The sequence below is a fragment of the Mugil cephalus genome, chromosome 16 (genome assembly GCF_022458985.1).
Source record: "Mugil cephalus isolate CIBA_MC_2020 chromosome 16, CIBA_Mcephalus_1.1, whole genome shotgun sequence".
Taxonomy (NCBI): Eukaryota; Metazoa; Chordata; class Actinopteri; order Mugiliformes; family Mugilidae; genus Mugil; species Mugil cephalus.
Genome location: NC_061785.1, coordinates 22,339,068 through 22,361,262, shown reverse-complemented (window position 1 = coordinate 22,361,262; position 22,195 = coordinate 22,339,068). Strand labels below are relative to the sequence as shown.

Genomic DNA, 22,195 nt, shown 5'->3' with positions numbered 1-22,195 from the left:
TTTCTCAGGCCAAATTACCTCGTGGGATCCATCAGGTTCGCCCTCATTTGAAGAACATTGATAATGTGCCTCTTCTGGTGCCACTCTTCACTGACTGCACCCCTGACAGTGAGTCTTCTTTCCGTGTTTTTCTACATCATATTCTTCACAATGTTCTGTTTTCGTCTGCCCCTCAAGGGTTAAGTAGATGAATTGATTATCTCAGTTACTGTGTTTTCCCTGGGTATGCTAAATGTATATTTTAGAGCAAATCTGGCATCTTTTTTTCTTTGCAGCCATGTGTGAGATGATGAAAATCATGCAGGAGAACAGGGAGGTCACCTGCTGTTTGGGAAGTTCTGCCAATTTCCGTAATAGCCGCCTTTTCCTGCAGAGCGACGTCAGGTATATATTAATCCCAAATATGGTTTTCGTTCTTAAATTGCCATTTGTAAGATCCTATTGATATTTAGTGACCAACACAGTTCAAGCCATGATCCTACCAACTAGAACTTAACTGTGGTCTAACTGGAAATGAGAGTAGATTGGCAATGTAGTTTAGAACGGCACACGCCAGTGTATTCAAGATACCACAATTTACACTGCATGTCGAGACAAAAACAAACCATTTAGTCCAAGCTACTCTTGGTAGACCTCCAAGATAAAACTTAGGTTAGGAACACAGTTTTGACCAAGTATCTAGCCAAACGGAGTCACCGAGCAAGATGGGCTTTGGTCTGATAGGTGACCAAGAAGCTGCTAGTCATTGTAATAGACCTTCTGAAGTCCTAAGCAGAGACAACAAGCTGCCAAAAGAATGACCATCTCAGCACAACTCTGTTAGTCAGGCCTTTTATCTTGGAGCAAGTACATAGAAGCTGCAATCATTAGAAGTGTTTGTGCATTTAAAACTCTTAACGAACACAAAAATGTCAATTTTATCCATTTCAGTGTAAGCGTGCTTTAACTAAAAGGTTCTGGATACCTATGTGAATTTTCAGTCTCTTGTTTCCACAGCATAGCTCTAGACCCTCTGTATCCATCTCAGTGTTCGTGGGAGACTTTCGGCTATGCCACCGGTGGAGGGTTTAACGGAGATGTTGAAGGGCTGTCCCCTCTGAGACTGTCTGGACAGCTCAATAGTCTGGGCTGCTCTGTCACCTTTCACCAAGGAGAGAGCGTCAGCATGGTCAAGCTCATAGAGCAGGTTAGATGCCCAAGACCCTCACATGCTCATTAAGTCAGCAAGGGATGTTACATTTATTAAAACATGGGACTATGTGTGATTATATTCCAGGCACGACACACTACCTACGGTATCCGAAAGTGCTTCCTCTTCCTGCTGCAGTGTCAGCTCAGTCTAGTCATCATCCAGGTGAGAAAGCTTCATATTCAGGCTAAATAAGCTATTTGTTGTGTTTCTCTGCAGCATGTCATTATTTATATTGAATAATGAAATGATGTCTCTGCTGTTTGAATGCAGTTCTTAGCCTGTCTAGCTCAGCTTCCCCCTCCCATGAACACCACCGATATTCTGTGGGTGTCCTGTTTCAGCTACCCCCTGCTAAGGTACACACACACGCCACATGCTAGAAATCAAGAAACCTATCATTCTTAGTTATCCCCTAATGTTGTGTTAATATTGTGTTGGCAGTGTTTCACTTTTGGGAAAGCCACCTGACAGTTCAGTTATGTCCGTTGCAACGGGGAAGAACCTGGATGCAATTCCTAGGAAGGTATGAACATGTACAAGCTTTTGCTAACAACAAGAAATTATGTTTTTTATGTCTTTTTGGAAAAACTCTGACTCTGTTCTCATGTGGCCCTCTTTGACCAGACTCAAAACTACTTCCTCGGCTGTTTCCTGTTGAAGTTTGGCCTGACTATGTGTGCCTACTTGCTGGCATTTGGGTTCACCCTGCAAGAGGTCTGCCTCGCAGGCAATAACGTGACCTTCACCGACAACACCACTGTCAGCTGTGGCTGTATATTCACAGTCAGGTAGGAGGAACACTCCCTGCAACACCCGAATGGCTGTCCATCATGTACAGTTAAACAACAGAATGGAGTGTATGGATACAGAAGAGGTAGTGAAGAAAGGCCATATTTCATCAATGCGTTTAATGCGAATTTAACTTGTGTCCATGCAGCTCCTCAGTTGATGCTCCTCGTTGGTTCAACGAGCTATCCAACGGCCTGCTGCTGACTCAGAAAGTTATGGCTGCCTTCCTAGTCTTACACACAGGTTGGGAAATAATGCACATGCAATAGAAAAAGTTGCAAAAATATTTCTCATCCTTAAAATTTGCTGTTCTAACGTCTCGCTGTTTTCTCATTTTCCAGCGGTGATTTCCCTCAGCTACGTCCACCGCTCTCAGTCTATGTGGAGAAAAAGTCCGTTCAGCAACACCTGGTGGTGTCTCACTGTACCTGTGGTGTAAGTTAACTTGCCCTATACATGAATGTTTTGTGAAGTTGTACTCTGCTGCTTGGTAATTTAAATATGACCAAGGTGATAGTCTGTCTGGCTACTGTGCATCTGACAGTTTTGACCTGTATTACCACCTTCCTAATATTGTGTAGTTCTCCCTTGTGCATCCAAACATAGTTGTGAATGGACATGGGTCTTCTGAGGGTGTCCTGTGGTGTCTGGTATCAGAATGTTGTTAGTGGGGGCCTTTGGGTCCTATGGACTGAGGGGAGGGGTCTCTGTGGATCATCCCACAGATACTTCATCAATTTAGGATCTAGTGAATCCTAGTGAATGTTTTCTGAGTTGCTCCTAAACTGGCTTCTCCTGTCAGTGATTTCATCCCTGTGGCTGATCAGTGTATAGTATGGATCTAACTGACTGACATTTGAATCATTTTTATCTAAGGTTCTGACTTCGTTGTTAATCCTCACTCTCATCAGACTGCTCGGCCAGGTTGTTCAGGCCACCTTGGATTATCTGCTGTGGCGTGACCGGAGCAGCCTCCTGACCTTTAACCTGGACGACATACCTCGGGAAGCCTGGCTGGTGGCCTCTCTGTCCCCACTGCTGGTGGTGTTGGTCAACGAAGTGGTGAAGCTACACGAGATACGGTATGAAACCAAGAAAGCTCTGAAGATGGACGAGTAGTGAGAGAATGTTGGGAGTGGTTAGAACTGGAGATAGACTGATTTTTAGGGCTGATTTGTTTGTTTTGTTTTTACATGACTTGGCCGATACGTGCTGCCCATTTTTCTGAGATGATATTTGAGCCGATACTGACACGATGAAAACAAATATTACAAGTCTCACTTTAACCAAAAACATAAACATTTATTGAAACTGTCGAATATTTAACATTCGTATGCATACAAAATAATCAGGTTAAAATGGGTAGAGCACAAGCATTTTCCAGCTTCCAGCTTCATGCTCTCTGTTAATGGGGGATGGGCGATGTATGGGCTGTACGGGTCTGCAGTGTCCCCAGCTCAGGGGCTGCCTGTGGATGCGCCTGTCTGTCTGTAAATCGTGCCGGGAAAAAAAGTACAGGTATCGGCGAATGCACACGTGTATTGGCTAACACCAATACAAGGTAGGCGTCAAAGGTTTATATTAGAGCGAATTGGATTATTCAGGACTGGTCAGATCGCTCTTTGATTTGCTCTCAGTTTGTTGAATGCTTCTTCTTATTTGTCCCCTCTGTCCATTTCAGGGTGCGAGTCCGCTACCAGAAGAGGCAGAAGCTTCAGTTTGAAACAAAGTTGGGAATGAACTCTCCATTCTGACACGTTCGTCTGAGCAAGTTTGTGCTGCAGCTGCATTTGGGAACCAGTCAGTCCTTTCTGGAAATCAGGAAAAGGCAGGGTGCACACACTGTAGCGCCCCCCATCACCACTTCAACCCAACTGCATTACAGGTGGAGCAATTAACAGGCAGATGTCACAGTGGGGGCTTTGTTAAGTTCCTGGGTCTGTTTTTTGAATCAGTTTATTAGTTCTCTGAAGGGCACGTACAGTGATGATTCCAAAGCATTCATTTCCACTGAATAGAAAAAGCTATTCTGTTCACCGTCTTATTTTAGTTACTTAAAGGCATGAGGAATGTTTTCTGAAGAGGTTTATGCTTTTTCACTGTCATGTCTGTTCTCATCACTGAGAGACTTGTGCATGGTTACTCTCATCTCCAGGAATGCTCCGGGTCCCAAACAGACAGCTGAACCACACTGCAAAAGGTTTTCATCTGAATTTTATTGTAACGTTTTTCAATGAGACGCAGCAGTCCAAATTGAATTAAATTAAATTAAATTATTTTTTTAAGTTAAAGACAATCTGTAACTATGGACGCCCGAAGTGTGCAGTTATTATCTCTGATTTCACATGAATATACCATGTAAATAAAATGATAATTTCTTAAATTATTTTACAAGCTATTCAAATTTTGTATCACTATTATGTTTTTTTTTTTATTATTATTATTTGGTTTTATAGGGCTTCATTTTTATTTCACAGTGGCGCTCATGACAGCGGCAATGTCCCCTCATCTTCACCTTTCAGCCAGCTGCAGGCCTCCTGCTTCTCTTACATACAGACGCTTAATGAACCCCAGCTAGCTGGGCAAACTGTCCGCTTGTTCATTACTCAGTGTGAAGAGACGGTTATGGAAAATTAATTCAGTTTTGATTCATACGTTCCTCAGAGAAAAGTACATACCATCTATAGAGGTCCATAGAGGTTTAGTTACTCTGTCCGCATTCATTCAAAGTCAGTTATTGTAGCTCACAGGAGCAACTGAGGTAAATCCAGCAGCGTTTTATGAGCCATTTGTAAGAGGTAGGAGGCTGAAAGTTGAGAGTGACAAATGGCACTATGCCATAAAACTTGAACTGTAATGTTTTTATCTACTATTGCACACATTCGGGCTCCATACAGGATAGGGTGTTGACACTACCTCTGAATAAATGTGACAGGCAAGCTTTTCTGAGCTGGCTTTGTGGACCTTCCTGTAATTCAGCCCCTGGGCCGCATTTTAATTTAATCCCTGTGGTACCCTGCAAGATTATATCGTATTGCGTTTCACAATAAATGTTCTTGTTGGTCCTCAATTCCTGAGCTAATCCTGGCTCAGACCTACTGCAACCCAACACGGAGTAAAGGTCTGAGTTTGATTGTTCCACACTCAGATATCTGCAAATAGTAGGCCCATCATAAGTGATGGATTCATTCGAGGTTTGTTCTGGTACGCTAACCAGAGTCTTCTGAAAGGTGCTTCATATCAATCAGTTGCCTTCCTTCAGCCTCTCTGCTTATTTCAACACTTCAATCGACAAGAGTCCACGATACTGTTTAGTTTTAAAGAATATAAAAATGATAGTTAAGTTGCCCCAGATTTCATATTTGATCTCTCTGCCTCCGTATTCCAGAGATTTAACACCTTATCATCCTCTAGGATCCCCATTAATCTGCTGCCGTGTTTATTTTAGACCTCTTAGTTCCCATGATGCATCAGCAGCAAACGTCTGTATCACTGATGACTGTCCTCAGACCAGCCGTGTGTGGTGCTGTCATTATTTGAAACGGATGCAATTTTAGTAACTTTACCAGTTGAATGATGGTTTGGGGTTAATCACAATCAAATGGAAAAATGTGTTAAATCAACATGGAATGTAAAAGTTGTTCTTGTCAGGGCTGTATTAACCCAGAAGGAGGCCTGATGCCCTGAGTGATCGGTTTCTCAAGTTGTAAAATGTATTACACCCTGACATACTATACTGTGACAAATGTATGCTGTAATATAGGAATAGCTTTTCTTTTTCTTTCAAAATTAAATGGGATCCACACACATTTACATATTATATGTCACATGTTTTTAAAAATTATATTCCAACCTGTGATCCACCCAGAATTTTGGTCAACTTTTGGTGTATCCCAGTTTAAAATTTGAACCAAACATGACATCTGGGGTTCCACATCATGACTGTAGCTACCACTGATAACACTGAGGTCATTTATCTAGGAACTTTGAGGTTTTTTTTTTTTACCAATCTGTGGGGAATTTATATTCTATAATTAACAATTTGTCTCCTGGTGGTGATTTGTGATGTCAAAATTTAAATTTGACTGGTTTTAGGTCAGCAATGAATATATAAAAATTGATTTAGCATTTAGCCACCATGTTTATATTTCTTATGGAGTACAGAAGGCCTTGAAACTAAATTTAAATGTGACATGTTGATTTTTTGGGGGAGGTTTAAAGTGGGGTTTGTCTGTGAGTAGGCATGAGTAAAGATGTGCCGTGTTTTGGGGGCTTCATGGCACTAAAGTTGTGGTGGTCACATGTGGATACACACAATTTCTGCCACAAAACTACTGATAATGGTTTTAGGAAAAGCATTACAGTGCACCGTTCATAATTGCGCCTTTGGTTTGCCCCGTTTTATACTCCACTCTTTTATATCAGACAAACATATGGACTGTGCTGCATGAAAAAGATCCGGTGAATGCTCTGTCTTGAACAATGTACATGTTATCTATAGATCTACTGTTCTGTTCACAACACAAATGGACTCAGTCAGCATGGACTTTATACTGTATGTTAGCAGGCCTCTGGTACGAGCTGCAGGCCTGTTTCAATTGCTGTCACATACATGCGAGGAGCTGAAGCCTTCCTTCGTTGAGCTCCAGGGTGGAGGTGTGGGTTGATGGACTACAACATAGTTGTTCACAAGACACAAAAATGTATATTTTGTATTTTTTAAAGTCTCTATGTTCAAGATTTTGAGATATTGTTTGTGAACTGATTATGTGTTCTTAATAAATATGCTCTTTTATTTATACAGTTGTTGTAGTAAAATATTGTTGAGAGAAAGTCTGACCTTCCATCATTATCTGACTTGTACTCAGAGTGAGATCAGGACAGGCCTGATGTCCCTCTCTTCAGCAACACTGTCCAGCTCTTAGGAGAAGAAATTTGAAGCATTCTGTATGTAAAATGTCCTAGGTCTACCCAGGGTCTCTTATCAGCCTAGGAATTTTGAAGGAAGAGTAACACCAGTAATCCTTTTTCACCCACTTGTATTCACAATCTCATTTTTAGAAATGTATTTGACTTGCAGATATAGCTTGGATTCGAAAGTGGTAAGGAATGATTTGTAACAACAGCACCAGTACACTTTAGTCCCGACATACTCCCAAATTCCAACATTGAAAGAGTGGGGAAATGGTTTAATGTTCCACAATCAGAGCACAATAAAAGTTGGTGGGCAATACTTTAGGAGCATGCCATGGGTTTGCTGCCAGGCTTCACAAATGTAAATAAAATTGACACATTCATCAATTCATCAAAGATATAATTCACTCTGTGCAATTGCTTGATGTTACAAATGGAATTGTGCCTGCAAGTATCCCGTTGAGATACCTTGTTCATTGTCTAGAACACTGTTTATCTCTATTTTTGTACACATGTGGTATGTTAATATTAAAATGATTAATATTAATAATTCATATTAATATTATTAATAGACAGGCGAAGGGGATACGCATGGGGGCACGTCGTATTACGTCTCATACGTGATTAAGTAAAGTCTCAACCATTGGTCTCAACAGTGAAGCTCCGTTAATTTAAGCGTGAAGTTAAGTGGAATGAAAAGTAACACTTCCGCTTGACCCTTCAAAGTAAAAGTAATTCAAGTGCCATCTCAGGCTTGCAAATCTCAACGTATACTCTTTTTTTTAGGGAGACTGTTCGGTGTTAATGGTCACGTTGCCGTTACACATTATTAGTCCAGCCGTGCACAGTCTAAACTACATCGTAAACACAGTTTCCGGTTTGTTAAACGCTACCCACCTCCGGCTAGTTTGACACGTGATTGCAGTCAGCGTCGATTCGTGAGAGAACCAAGGGACTGTAAGTGGCATTCATCGTGACATCTATTTCATGTCTCTTTTATAATACATTAGACGTTGACTGTATGTGAACATTGTATTGTCGGGGTCTGAATGTGTGCTAATTGCGTTTGGTCCTTCTATTCTGAATCTTTGACTTGCAGCTCGCATGTGTAAACCTGCAGCCAGCTTAGCTAATGCTGGCTTGTTTGGCTAGCTCAGAGGAGAAAGTGCGGTCGTTTCGACAGCTTGTCACAAACAGTAAATACTGTCTCGTCCGTGGAGTTTAAACTGGCTGGCAGCATAATAATGTAGGGGGCGACGACGATCTATGCCACAGAAATGAATGCTACAGAGATGACTGCCACAGATCGTTAAGGTTACGTTGTCAGTTTCTCGCTGTCGAGAGACGTGAAGCCAAACTCTGTGGAAAAGTCGTCACATTTAAAGCTGACGTATTTAGGCCTTTTCATAACTTGTTTGGGTGGCATGACTAAAAGTTTAATGCATAGAAGAGGGAATGGTGTTTCATTCGTCTTAAGTGGGTTCGGTTCAAATTGCGTTCTCCGAATTAACTAGCCGTATCATATACAGACACATAACAGTTATACAGTCGAGACCAACGGGTTTACACTATTTTCACATCGTCTGCTGCTTAGAGGATATATATATGAAATGCCAAAATGATCAGAATTGACAGAGAACAGTCTCAGGTTATTTTCATCTATATTTGTACATCTTTCAGGCAGAGAGGCGAGGTTCAATGTGCCATTATATAGTCCAGGATCTGCTGTCATTGTAAGGCAACTGCAGCCAATACACAGTATAGGAGACATGATTCCGTTTTTCAGCAGTGTCGAGTATTACAAGACCTACCTCATGTTGGTTTGCACATTCACTCCACACTACTATTGTTTTAAGTACACATCTGACCATTTCTGATCTAATGTTTCCCACAAGAGTCTAGCTAATGACGTCAAAGTACACTTGCTGTCATGTAGTAACTGGAAATGCTGAAACTTTCTCCCCCTTCTGCCTTTCTGTCAGTAGTCTTGACTTGGACCTAAACAAAATCAAAAGCAAAGAGAAAAAAAAGGGGGGACTGGAGAAGATTTGTGTCTTGTTGTCACGATTCTTCCGAGATGGACGTGGGAGTGTCCAAGTCCCATGTGTTTCTGAACTACAGCCCCAGAGCCCTCTTCTCCCAGTGAGACACGCATCTGCATGTTGGTGCTGTGTGCTCCGCGGTCCTGCCTGGTCCTAAATTTACTCCTCACCGTTGGCTTACCTCCACGGCATTCTGTCTCAGTCTTTCAGTTGTTGTGTTGGCATCTAAAAGCCTTGGAAAGAATTGGATGCGTTCAGTGGTTAATGGAATGGCTGGAGGTCGCCCAACTAAAGTAAATGGTGTTCAGCTTTCTGTGCATTACATGCTGCAGTGAAGATCAGGGCTGCAGCAGTTTGGCTTCCTAAGAAATGCAGTGGTGTGTGTGTGTGTGTGTGTGTGTGTGTGTGTGTGTGTGTGTGTGTGTGTGTGTGTGTGTGTGTGTGTAATAAAACTAAATGTTTAATCATTTAGATGAGCATTGTGTGTATGTGTCCGCTTGTGCATGTCTTTTCAGGCTAATGGTTTTGGCAAGTGATGTAGCCTGAAAGTCAAAGGCTACATTGGAACAATCTCCTGCAGAGGTTCTCAAAGTGTGGTCGGGGGACCTCCAGGAGGGCCCTGACCAAAGATGATGAACAGCCATACTTCAAGATAATTAATATAGTTAAATGAAAACAACCTCTGATGGAGGGTATTTCATCATAATGCTAGTGTAACAGCTATCAGGGACTTAATTGTCTTGTTTAAGAGCTTAATAATTAAATGAAGAACAGATGTCTTATATGTATCATATGTTTCAGGACACAGGTGTCAAACATATGGCCCGCAAGTCAGAAGTGACCTCCTTCACAGGGTCTAGTCTGGCCAGCAGTGTGCATTTGCAAAGTGTGAAAATGACATAGAAGATGGCGATTTTTCAATAAAAATTAACTTAAAGTAATTTGTCCACTGTTTCGAAAAGAGAAGTGGACAGAATTCAACTCTAGCTGCGTTACTATTACAGTTTTTCACAAAATAAAAGCGATATTTCTGAAATTTCAAAAAGGTACAATCGCACTTTGTACGTGTTTCCATTTTGGTGTTTTGTGTGAATGAGCTGTAACTCTTGTAAAGTTTAGTCTAGTGATATCCCATAGTCCTTTTTAAATTCTTGTCACGTGAGACTATTTAGGTTTTGCACATTTCTAGGTTTAATGGATACACAACAACTGAGCCCAAGGAATAAACAGCAATGTAACAAATTGCACATTTGTTTTAAATTTTCATTTTTGAAGGATAGTGTATTAAATGTAAACATCCTCTAATTTTTCTTTTTCTTCTTAGCACTAAAATAAATGAAAAAATATGAAGTTTGGTGTTATTTGTAGGCTATTGTTGAGTTATGTTACTGGTCCAGCTCGCTCAACATGGCCCCCAAACAGAAATGATTTTGACTCCCCTGCGTCTGTGCGTGTGAAACTATTTGAGAACAGCTGATCTGTTTGAGTTCATGCCAGGTGATGCTTTAACTTTTGTGCTGCATGACTGTACAGCTGCCCAGCAAGCCAACAAAAAACACAGAGGATTGTGCACCAGAGAAAGCATTATGCATTGCAGCAATGGCTCATTCTACATTTTCATCTTTTAATCATGTTATTGTGACTGTAGTTACTGGACATTTCATAAAAATGACCTGTTGAACTGCACCAGAAAGGTGGTGCCGTAGGAGCGAAAGAAGGCCTGTGTCATCGTGTCTCTGTTTAGGTGGAGCATCCCACTGGGTGCACAGCGTGTCATGGATGCAGTGAAGGAGGGCCATAAGAGCAGCCTCAGCTCAGGCAAAATGGTGGCTCTGGCTGCGGGGCTGTCTGTTGGGGCCACAGTGGGCTACTTCGTCTACCGCCACATCAGCAGCACCAATAACAGTACGTATCTGAGATTCAACAATGAAGTATTGTGTATTTTTCTGTTCTTCTCTGCTGTCCTTACCTGCGAGCGATTGCCTTTAACAGGCCAGCCACCCAACACTGAGGTGTCAAAGATGACTCTTCCTGTAGAAGTCTACAGGAACATATCCAGATACCAGGCCAAGTTCTTGGACATGGTGAGTAGTTCAGTTACATATATGATGACTTTTCCTGGGGTTACAATAAGGTCCACTTTTCCTTGGTTTCTTTCTCACTCTTTCTTTAATTGCAAACATGAAAGATGCTGATATACACTGATCATGCATAACATTATGACCGAAACCCCGTTGAGGCATGGACTCCATGAAACCCTAAGGCCACGTCCACATGCATACAATTTTTTTGTGAAACCGCAAAAGTGCAGTGTCAGATGTTGACCTTTGTTAGGTGGCCACGGCAATGTATAGTTGCTTCACCACCACGATGAGCTAAAATTCTCTATGACATACAACTCTCTGTCCTTAGAGTCTCCATTTGGATCATTTGTTTGCTTTCTTCACAAGCACTGTCCTTTCCTCTGGCTTTTATTTTTAACTACATTCTATTTTCTCTTGTAAAAAGACCCATTTTCGTGATGGGAGTTCAAAGTTTAGTCTAATTTAATCACCATGGATATATTAGATGTTGTTTCTGTGGTTTCATTGTTATGTAGATGACTGTGGCCTACAGAGAGGAACATCCTCTTTATATTAATCATTTTAAGCATCATCATCTGTTTGTGTATATTTCTGAATGATACTGTTATTGGTAAATGTATCGTATGAACTTAATATAAAGTGGTTGTCTCTAAAAAATCCAGCTCATCATTACTCAGCTTTTTCCTCTGTGTCCCTCTGTTTTTAGGTGACCCAGAAGACTGGAGCTCATGTGAGGGTTTTGTCAGATTCAGGGGAGCCTGGATGTAAGACGGCCGTGTGCTTCCTGCTGCAGGGGTCTAAGGAGCAGGTGTTGTTGGCCCGCTGTGTTCTGGAGAACTTAGTCACAGACTGTGAACCAGTGTCGGAGGTTTTGGAGGTTCCTCAGACTTCCTTTGGACGTATAATAGGTAAACTGAGCCTTGTTCTTTTTGAAGCGTTCACTTGCTTCAGATCCTTTTTGCTTTTAAGTCTGATGTCAGACTTGTCCATTAGCATTCAGCCAAGTTGCAGTAATCTAGCCTCGTGTTGCCAAGTTAATTCTTATTAGAATATGAGTCCAGCTGAGTCATGTTGGAACTGATACAGAGAAAAGAAATACCTCTACACGACTCTGACTCTTACCACTATTTATATTGGCCGCTGGCGTAGTGTAGTATAAAAGGTATCTCCTCACATGATGATCTGACCTGAACAGTTTTATTTATAAATAAAGAAATATTGGTCAGTGTGAGTGAATTAATTTCTCATACAACAGTAGAGGTTTTAGTGTTTTTTCCATTTATTATTTGAGAGTCTTCTCATTTTACTCAACGGCCCGTCTGCAATGAATGAATCTGTGTTAGGTTAACATGTAGCTGTAATGGGTCTTATGTTATTAAGCACTGAACCCTCCGTGTGTTTGTGAAAGGCTCTGTTTTGACATATTTTCTTCCAAAATAGGAAGACTCTCTTATCAGCTACTGGAAAGTGAATTCTTGTTTTTGCCAGTGGTTAATGTAAGAGACAGGCTGTACTAGGTTAGGCTGGGATGTCCTTGTGCTTGTATTGGTTGATGGCACAGGTTTGATTCCAGCCCTTTGCTGCATGTCCCCTCTCTCTCAACCCCAAAAATAATCTAAACAGGTGTAGGCTAAAACTGCAGCTCATATTTTAAATTGTTTCCCATTTCATACAAAGAAATGTAAAAAGACAAAATCCAGAGAGTGCTTTGCTGCATCCCTCGATACTTTTTAACTTCCTTTGTGGCATCCTAAATTCCTACTGGAGATGGAAATCTATGCACGGATCTGATGAATACAAAAAGGGTCAGTTATGCAAACTGAAGGAAGTGGTACTTTTGTCAGGGACTCTTTTCAGTAGCAGATGAATCCACATTTGGTGTCCCAGTATGTGTTACTGAGAGCAGGACGGTGTATGTGGGACTGATATGTGTCCATAATGAACATGGTAATGAACACGTTACTCATCAACACTGTGACTCATCCTGTGGAGCTCTGTGACACAGAATGATAAAACACAGTATTTTAATTCCTCTCAGACATTCATCATAGAATTTTATCAGATACTGTCCAACATTTATTTTACATACTTGTACACGCATCTATTCATGTGTGTGTCTGTGTTGCAGGTCGTGGTGGAGAGAGTGTGAAACTAATCACCAGGACCACAGGGGCTAAAGTAGTCTGCTCTAAAGAGAAGACGCACGGTCCAGGTGCGAAGGGCAGCGTGACCATCACAGGGACCAGACAGGAGGTGACCCAGGCCAAGGTGAAGTAGTATTCATTTAAATTGTCAACACGTGCTCAGTCGTCTTGTTAAAGTCCTCTACTAATAATTAATATAACTCCTTCTTTTGTGATTTGCAGGACATGATTCTAGAAAAAGTCAAAGAGGACATGATGGTGAGGGCGAAGATTTCCCAGTCATCTGCCCTGCGCCAGAAACGGGGCCACACTGTTCTGAATCAGAAGCCAGACATCACGGAGACTGACCCACCACTAGGACTGAACAACAACGGCCCCCTCACCCCGACAGAGAAGAATGGACCTGTCCAGGCCAACGGGACCACAGGAGAAGCAGAAAACATTTTTGGCAAGATGGAGGAGCTGAAAACAAATAACTCAGACAGCAAGGAGGAGGAGGAGGAGGACACTGTCTCTACTGACTCACTCTCAGAAGTTTCCAAATTTGAAAGTTAGTTGTTTTTGTTTTTTTACCTGTTCCTAAAAATAGTTAGAGAGGGTGGTCTCAACCTGCAGCAGTCACTCCACATAGTGAGAATACATGTTACCCACAGAAGAGTTTGAATATTTATAGGCTTAAAATTCTGTAACCAAGCAGTTTACTCAAAACATATCCACGTAATCAGCAACATAATTATCAGCAATAGTTCCTACTGTTACACTTCCAGTGTGTCTTCTTCTTTGCATCAACAGTGCATTTTTTGCAGATATATATACTATCAGGCATAACATTACGACCACTAACAGGAGAAGTAAATAACACTGACATGTAGCATGACATGTACCACCAGACCAGACCAGACCAGACCATACACCCCCACCCCATAGTAATGACACTCCTTGATGGCAGCATCCATCCCCAGCAGGATACAGCCTGACACAGACACACACACAAAAATGACTTAGGAACGACTCAAAAAAACATGAAGAACAAATTCACTAGATCCCAAACTGATCAAGTATCTGTGGGATGATCCACAGAGGCCCCTCCCCTCAACCCATAGGACCCAAAGACCCCCACTAACAACATTCTGTTACCAGACACCACAGGACACCCTCAGAAGGCCCATGTCCATTCTCTGATATGTCCCAACTGTTTTGGAAGCACAAGAGAGACCTACACAATAATCATGGTCACAATGGTCATAATGTTATGGCTGATCAGTTTATGCAATACTCAAACTTTCTCATATCTAAAACACTGGTATATGAAGCATAGATCAGCAATAAATGCAATAAATGTGACCACACTCACTGCCGATGTTCCATTTTTGATTCAGTTATTTCCTGAACAAGCAACATTGTAACAATAATGTGTCAATTCCTCCCTGAATCAGAACAAAATAACAGGTGTCAGCACCTTAAGGTTGTCTTTTGTTTACTCTGTGTCTTCCAGTTCCCAGCCCCGACCTGAGTTTCCAGCCTGATGAACACCTAGAAGTTTATGTTTCTGCATCAGAAAACCCAAACCACTTCTGGATCCAGATCCTGGGCGTACGCTCCCTCCAGCTGGACAAACTGACAGAGGAGATGAACCGCTTCTACAACAGTGGCAACCCCACAGTAAGAGCATGTCCTGCTGTTTTAATGTTTCTGTTGAGGTTTTTTTTTTTTTTTGTTTAACAAACAAATGGTTTCAAACTGTGAGAAAAGAGATGTGGGGCAAATATACTTTGTGAGGGTCCACTATATGGCACCACACCAGGAATCTAGTTATTGTTGTTTGGCTGCTCATCAGCACACGTTTTGTCAAACACCTGTCAAATCTGAGCTCTCATTGTGGCACCATGTTCAGGTTTCTGAATATTATATGCTGTTATAGAACATTAGATGGTGAGAAGCCTCAGTACTCTATTAACTAGATTAAGACAGAGAAATCCTTCCCTTATTAGATATGGCTATTGTGTTGAAAATGTTTTCTGGTTGTACAGGAGCAGCGGGTGGAGACCATCGTGGTGGGAGACATTGTGGCAGCTCCATACCGAGACCACGGCTCATGGAATAGGGCCAGGGTGATGGGATTCCTGGCTTCTGGACTGGTGGACCTTTACTATGTTGATTTTGGAGACAACGGGGAGCTGCCCAGAGACAGCCTCCGCCACATGAGGTAGAGTTAACGTTAATCTTGGATTGGTCCTTGACGGTGTGCTCTGTACCTAGAGTGTGTTGTAATCTGCACCTCTGCATGATCCATCACATCTTAGAATAAAAATAACTTCATCACATCTTGTTTTTATGCCTCCTTGACAGCCATGGCTGCAGACAGGATGTTTTCAGGTTGTGTCGTCTGACCCCACAAAACTTGTTCACGGCCATAACTCACAGATTGATATACTAATTATGACAAATTAATAAATGTCTAATAGACCTTTGGAATGCATCCCTTATTAATAGAATTCCTTGTTATGGTAGTGCACAAAAAGCAGATGGGTTTTAACTACATGTAGTATATTTTATATATGCATGGATACAAACTCCAATAAGACTGGTTGGTAGAGAAATACAAACACTAGGTTGTAATTCTCTCTATTAAATAGTCTTGTTGTGGCTTGTAACATATTTTTATTACAGGCACTTTACATTTGTTTCCCACATACAGCATTATTTAACAATGCATAAGAACACATGCTGCAGAAGAGGGATGCCTCTTGAGATCTCCGTCTCCGTCACACATTAGTATGACTACTTTCCTAATATTGTGTAGGTCTCCCTTGTCCCTCCAAGACAGTTGTGACTCATCAGAGAATGGACATGGGTCTTCTGAGGGTGTCCTGTGGTGTCTGACAACAGAATGTTGTTAGTGGGGACCTTTGGGTCTTATAGGTTGAGGGGAGGGGCCTCTGTGGATCATCCCACAGATACTTGATCAGTTTGGGATCTAGTGAATTTGGAGGCCAGGTCAACACCTTCTGCTGCTCTTCATGTTTTTTGAGTTATTCCTAAAGTGTGTGTGTGTGTGTGTGTGTGTGTGTGTGTGTGTGTGTGTGTGTGTGTGTGTGTGTGTGTGTGTGTGTGTGTGTCTGTCTGTCTGTCTGTCTGTCTGTCTGTCTGTCTGTCTGTCTGTCTGTCTGTCATGCTGCAGCCTGGAGTCATTGCTATGGGGTGGGGGTGACTGGTCTGGTCTAGGTATCCACATGAATACCAGGTCCACTTTTTCTGTACAAGTGCAATAAATTGGAAATGGATCATTTGAATTAATATAGTTTTTTGACTGGTTTTAATGTTGTGGCTAATCAGTGCATATTGAGGTCTTAGATTGAATTGTATTCATCCTGGAGACCTACTCTAACCACGGACATTGACTCTAACAACTACTTGCTTAACCTAACCTGAACCACTGCACCAGTAATCAGCATTTCCCAGCTGGAGACTGGGGAGTGGAAACATCAAACATGCTGAGTCTCTGGTGTGCTATGATGCTTTTGCAGAGGGCACATTTCTATATGTAGCATGAATTTTTTTTTAAAAAAACACAGCTAACCGCTTTTGCATTTGCTGCATTAAAATTTCAGGAGTGACTTCCTCAGCTTGCCATTCCAAGCTATTGAGTGCAACTTAGCAGGAGTGAGGCCAAAAGGTAAAGCTCTCATTTTAATAATAACTTTATACAGTCAAATTAATGAGAGTATGGCCCAGGTGTCAAACTGTTCTCTTGTCCTTTTATTCTGAACTCTCAGTTGTTTGAGGGTCTGGCCTCTTTGTGATGTGCTGTGTTTGATTTTGAACTGTTTTGAACTGTCGCTGTTCTTCAGGAGAGGTGTGGACTGAGGAGGCTCTGGATGACTTTGAGCGGCTCACGTTTTGTGCCTCTTGGAGACCTCTGCAGGCCAAACTCTGCAGCTACTCTCATTCCGAGATCTCCTCCTGGCCTAGCGTCAAGCTCTATGACAACAGTGAGGGCAAGGTCGGACAGAGATTTTTTATTTATTTATTTATTTTTACTTATTGTTTAAGAAGATATCTATGTTTGATTTGCTCAACTTAAAAAACAAAATCACCTTCCCATCCTAGACTGTGGACATCTGCGAGGAGCTCATCCGGCTGGGCCATGCTGTCAGCTTCCAGGAAGTGTTGAATGGCAGGACTGAGGGTGAAAATCTGGGCTGTTTACAGAAGATGTTGGTGAGTCACTGAAACACTGAATCAGAAAAGGTTGAAATGTTTTATCCAAAGAAAAACTATACAATGTGTGTAGGAGGAAGCATTGTGAGTGGTATGGATGTTAGAAGAAGTAAGCACTTCCACTCTCTTGACAGCCGTAGCTGCAGACAGGCTCTCTCTTACACAAGCTGTTTTAACGTCTGTCTCTTTAAAAGCCCTTTCCTGAAAGCCCACTTTCTTTTTATTGCTTGGCTTTGTGAAAGCGACTAGTAGATCTACAACACCAGTGTGGGCGTTCCGAAAGCAAATTGTAAACCTACCAAGGGACATAATTTCTCTTTCTTGACTGTAAATGACAAACACAAATCCAATCTGGAATATAGAAACCGGTATTACTTGTCCACAAGTTTATCTCAACTTTGACCAACTTTTAATATGAACCTTTGACAGTGTAACATTATATATACATATCTTTATGACAGGAAATAATGAAAGCATTATGACATCCTTTGAACTAATGAGCGAGAGAGAAATACTGAAGGAGAGAGAGAACATGAATATATAATATGGATATTTCTCTCACTCAGTTTCCTGGGCTGTCATTGTCTGTGGGTCAGAGCTGCTGTTAAAACACTTCACGCTGCACGTTTTTAACCCACAGTCGGGCCTGGATATTTAACCTGCTGGACATCTCTTAAGGATTTCTGACACATTAACACATCTCTCAGATTGTGTCTTTGAAAATATTTACCATCAGATCCCTTCCTCAGAGGCCAAGCTGCCTCTGTTGTGCTGCTTTTTTCCACCATTTTCAAAAGACCTGTGTGTGAAAGCATACGATGAGGTTGAAAACTGCTGTGAATAGGCTGATGAGATCAACTAGAAAACATTCCTGAATAATTTAAATTCATTTCCTTCCTCCAGGATGACGTAATAGGAGCATCATCAGAGCTGAGCCTCTCCTGTATCAGTTTGTCAGGTGAGTACAGATACTGTGACGTGAAGTTGGTCAGTGAGTGCGTTAACATCGACATGGATCAGCCCCAGTTTTCAAAATGCCGAAAATTCAAACTGAAAGAAAGCAAGTTATTATTACATGGAAACATGCAAGTTTTACTGCACAGAGGTTGCAACAGTGGTGGCAATGATGAATAAATAGTATTTAGATCTTTGGCAGAATATTGGAAATTATATAATACATAAAATATAGTATTTCTTATTCACTGAACATGCATCTGTTAAGTGATTATTTATTTATTGATCTCCACCCTGACGTCAGTTAATCTCAAGCCCCAAAACTTCCATATGCACCATAATTTCATCTCTGCAATGCAGTGAACATAAATAAAGAGACAAGCCATTACTGAGGAAATATGGAACTTAACTCCATGTAGGTCCATGATTGCATCGACATTTAACCACATGCTGATACTCATGCCAATGTACTCATTTAATAATTTCATTTTCTTTTATTCTTGTTTGTAGTTATTTTTTCTTGAGATAGTTAAGCACACTGAATTGCTGCCACTATGACAGAATATTTTAAAAGGCTGTCATTACTAATGAACAGACATCAATTCTTTTTCCTATACTGATGATTATTTATAATAGTGGTTGTGTGTGTGCATATGTGTGCTTTTTTCTTTTTTCAATGAGGAAAAAAAATCAAATCAATGAGGAAAAACTCTATTTACACAAGAGCACCCCTGCTGCTGAGTAGGTGGTTTTAATGTGACCCAAAGCACATCGTGTCTTCACACAACCCAGTTTTCTGTAACTTTCCCAGCCAGATGATCCAACATTAACACACACCTAATCCCACGATTGATCTGCTGTTTGACGGTAAGGGAGAAGCCAGTTGTTGCACTTCTCTTTTTACCTCTTTCATGTCCATGTCTGAACATCAGCCAGGTTTTCACTCCACTATCCAATGTGGCTGTCCATAATGGCTATCAATGCATTTGATTTCAGATAGACAGTCTTAAGAACCTATTCAAAGAGGCCCTAATCATTAACACAGTCCCTTTGGGTGTCGGATCCATGTTGGTTGAATTTTGACTCTTCCTTAAATAACAGAATTCTCCCAAAGCCTCTTAACCACGATCCTCATGTTGATGTAAACACCCTGACTGAGCAGCTGTGAACTGAAGCTTTGTTGGCCGAGCAAGCATCGTCCTCAGTGTTCTCTCCATGTTCTCCACATATCCTGAGATCAGTGGAGCAGAACGACAGTCCCTCTGCATTCACAGCTCACAGCTTGGCCCTCTCCAGCCCCGCCAAGCCGAATCGCACTGTTGAGTCATCGCCCAAGCTAACCCATGCCATCAGCCTCACTAGTTCTCAAGTCTCTGTGCCAATGCTTGAAAGCTCACAACTTCACTTTCCCTCCTCCACTTCCTGTTTGGAAAGTTCCCACTGCCTTTGGGAATTAACCAGTGATGAAATGACTGGAGACCGCACCCTGCTGGAAGAAGGCTGTGTAGGTGGAAATGCGGAGAAGCAAATGTCCACTCTGAGTAGATCCACTGAGAGCTTTTACTCCTGTTATACCTTCAGCACGGCAGACGGTGTAGTCAACAGCAGTACCAGCCCAACTTTCACATCTGCCTGCTCCCATACAAGCCAGGACTCCAGTCAGAGTCATGAGCATGGACGTGATATCTGTGACGTGACTGCGCTAAGTGATGGCAGTTTTCTTACTGACAGCAGCAGCCACAGCAGTGATATTACTTACACAAGACCGACTGGCTGCATGTTTCAGGCAGACTATAGGCAGCAAGGAGTTGGGGCAAACAGTAGCCTACGTGCAGCTGGAGCAATCAACGGTAAAGTGTTTCAAATAGAACCAAGAGATCGAATGTGCAGTTCACCTCAGCATGGCGTGATATCCAGCCAAGACTCAAATAAAGAACTGCAGCAGGAATGTGGAACCTTTACAGAGGAAGAGGAAGCAGGACAAACAACAGATTCCAGCATTAATCCTTGTACTTACACAAATTATACAGGTACAGGCAAATGCTGCATTGCTACTCTAATTTACAAGCTGTGGGTGATTTGCACATGGTACATTTGACATATTCCCACATGATGTGAAAGTATTGTCAAATGTGCTCTCTCTGATTCCTCACGGGTGCCACTGCACTAGCACTTAGATCAGGGATGTTGTAAAGAGGCCCACCTACCATCTGAGTTACTGTTTACAAGTTTTGTTTAGAAAGAAAAATTAATTGTTTTTGCAATTAGATTCGAGTAAATCCCGAGCATCGTCATCATCTCAAACCCTGAGGCAAGCAACTCTGCAGAGCATTTTAGCACCTTCTTAGCTCATTTGTTTTGGTTTTAAGGCCCATAATCGAATGTTTTCTGTCTCAGTTACCCTTTAACCTCATTATGGGAAACTAGCTTTCAGTTATGTCACAGAGCTACAAACAAAAGGATCAGAGTTCATCAGTTAAGCATAACTGTGAGCCTAAATCTACAACATTAGACACTAACATTTAAGACTTCTCGGCTGGATATGAGCCCTTGTGTGGTAAAAACAACAAAATAAACAATAAGTGGTGTATGCAGCTTTATTAAAACCTGTTGAGTCTCCAGTCAAATAATAAAAGTACAAGAAACGGTCCATACCATGATGGTCATGAGTAGTAAGTTGAAAGCCAGCTTCATCTGTGGTTTATGATATTATCTCACTCTTCTGCACTTCCAGCTATTGTGTTGTTCCACTGGGATTCTCTGTCACGCTCCTTCACTGTGGTGGATAAACAGAAAGTCCACTTGTCCATGCTGATGATATACTGATTGCTAACCCCATCGTTTCCTTTTTTATCATAGAAGCTGTCTCAATCTCAGGAAGCGTTGATGATGTCGTTGAGGATGAGCTGCTCTAAGACCAAAGACGCTCACAAATATCAAGGTATTGTTTCTGATGGCTCACTAAACCTTTACTTTCAGCAGAGAACAGATAAGTAACCATTGTGTCTGGTAACTTCTTATCTCCCAGCACTGACCATCTACTCCTCAGTATCGGTCCAAATACGATGAAGAGGACTTTTCTCCGTCTGATCTCAACTGCAGAAATCCTCATCGTGAAGCCTTACCTATTCGATGAGCGTGCAACAGTTCTTCCAGCCATGTTCTCTTTGTTGTTGTTCAGTGATGAATTCTTATCTTTTGCCGTTATGTTTTTCTGTTCCGTACCCAATGCTGCTTTTGCTCAAGTGCATTGTTACTGTATTTTGTGTTCAAGAAATGAAGAGAGGAACAAGAACAGAATGCCAGTATTATTATTATTATTATTACTATTATTACTATTATTGAAAAGCACTGTGATATGAGTGCAGAGCCAGAAGGCAGCTGGTTTTGTTGCTAAGATCTATTTTTTTTTCTCTACTTGTGTGTATATTTCAAGTGATATCCCCAAATATTGGGAGTCAGGAGTTGTTATATTTTGGAAATTTAAAATGCAGTATTATTGAATGTGGTTCTCAGATTATGTTCGGTAGGAAAAATGTGGCATCTACTGTCTTGTGGCTGAAGACAGACGAAAGTTTTTCTTCAGAAGTGTAACAGATTGCACTATATTAAAATAAAGGATTTATTTTATTTCACATGTATTGTTTGCTTCTTTTTTTAAAATGCTTCCATGCTATAAATGCATCAGTCAAAACAAATGTAAATTATATTTAGTAGCCAGATGTGAACACTGTTGAATGTTTCTCACTACACTGCTTTAACCAGAAGCATACAAGAGTTAACGTTTTCAAGTCTACACACTTTTACTATACACTACATTTTCATTGCCCAAGTCTCAGTATCCTTTCTGTTTGT

General features: G+C 41.4%; 2 protein-coding genes across 6 annotated transcripts in view; both read left to right on the top strand.

Annotated features, from left to right (window-relative positions):
- The window catches only part of tmem94 (transmembrane protein 94), a 32,674-nt gene extending 25,894 nt beyond the window's left edge, over positions 1-6,780 (top strand). For all 3 annotated transcript variants that reach the window (XM_047609103.1, XM_047609105.1, XM_047609102.1), the window contains 11 exons: positions 9-108; positions 276-384; positions 997-1,186; positions 1,277-1,354; positions 1,463-1,548; positions 1,634-1,715; positions 1,817-1,980; positions 2,130-2,224; positions 2,323-2,416; positions 2,893-3,063; positions 3,663-6,780. In XM_047609103.1, the coding sequence (XP_047465059.1) occupies positions 9-108; positions 276-384; positions 997-1,186; positions 1,277-1,354; positions 1,463-1,548; positions 1,634-1,715; positions 1,817-1,980; positions 2,130-2,224; positions 2,323-2,416; positions 2,893-3,063; positions 3,663-3,735 (1,242 nt within the window). In that variant the 3' untranslated portion in view covers positions 3,736-6,780. The remainder of the gene's footprint in view (positions 1-8; positions 109-275; positions 385-996; positions 1,187-1,276; positions 1,355-1,462; positions 1,549-1,633; positions 1,716-1,816; positions 1,981-2,129; positions 2,225-2,322; positions 2,417-2,892; positions 3,064-3,662) is intronic.
- Positions 6,781-7,751: 971 nt separating this feature from the next.
- Positions 7,752-21,975, top strand: tdrkh (tudor and KH domain containing). 3 transcript variants are annotated; one of them, XM_047609906.1, is made up of 15 exons: positions 7,752-7,852; positions 10,682-10,842; positions 10,930-11,021; positions 11,728-11,929; positions 13,150-13,289; positions 13,388-13,715; positions 14,661-14,827; positions 15,196-15,371; positions 16,777-16,841; positions 17,017-17,168; positions 17,276-17,386; positions 18,290-18,344; positions 19,582-20,370; positions 21,200-21,281; positions 21,369-21,975. In XM_047609906.1, the coding sequence occupies exons 2-14, from the start codon at positions 10,713-10,715 to the stop codon at positions 21,253-21,255; spliced, it is 2,463 nt and encodes an 820-aa protein (XP_047465862.1). In that variant the 5' UTR covers positions 7,752-7,852; positions 10,682-10,712; the 3' UTR covers positions 21,256-21,281; positions 21,369-21,975. The 3 variants fall into 3 exon arrangements, with proteins under 3 accessions (XP_047465862.1, XP_047465863.1, XP_047465861.1); XM_047609905.1 differs by lacking the exon at positions 7,752-7,852 and adding an exon at positions 9,109-9,230; XM_047609907.1 differs by lacking the exons at positions 7,752-7,852; positions 19,582-20,370 and adding an exon at positions 8,878-9,037.
- Positions 21,976-22,195: the final 220 nt, after the last annotated feature.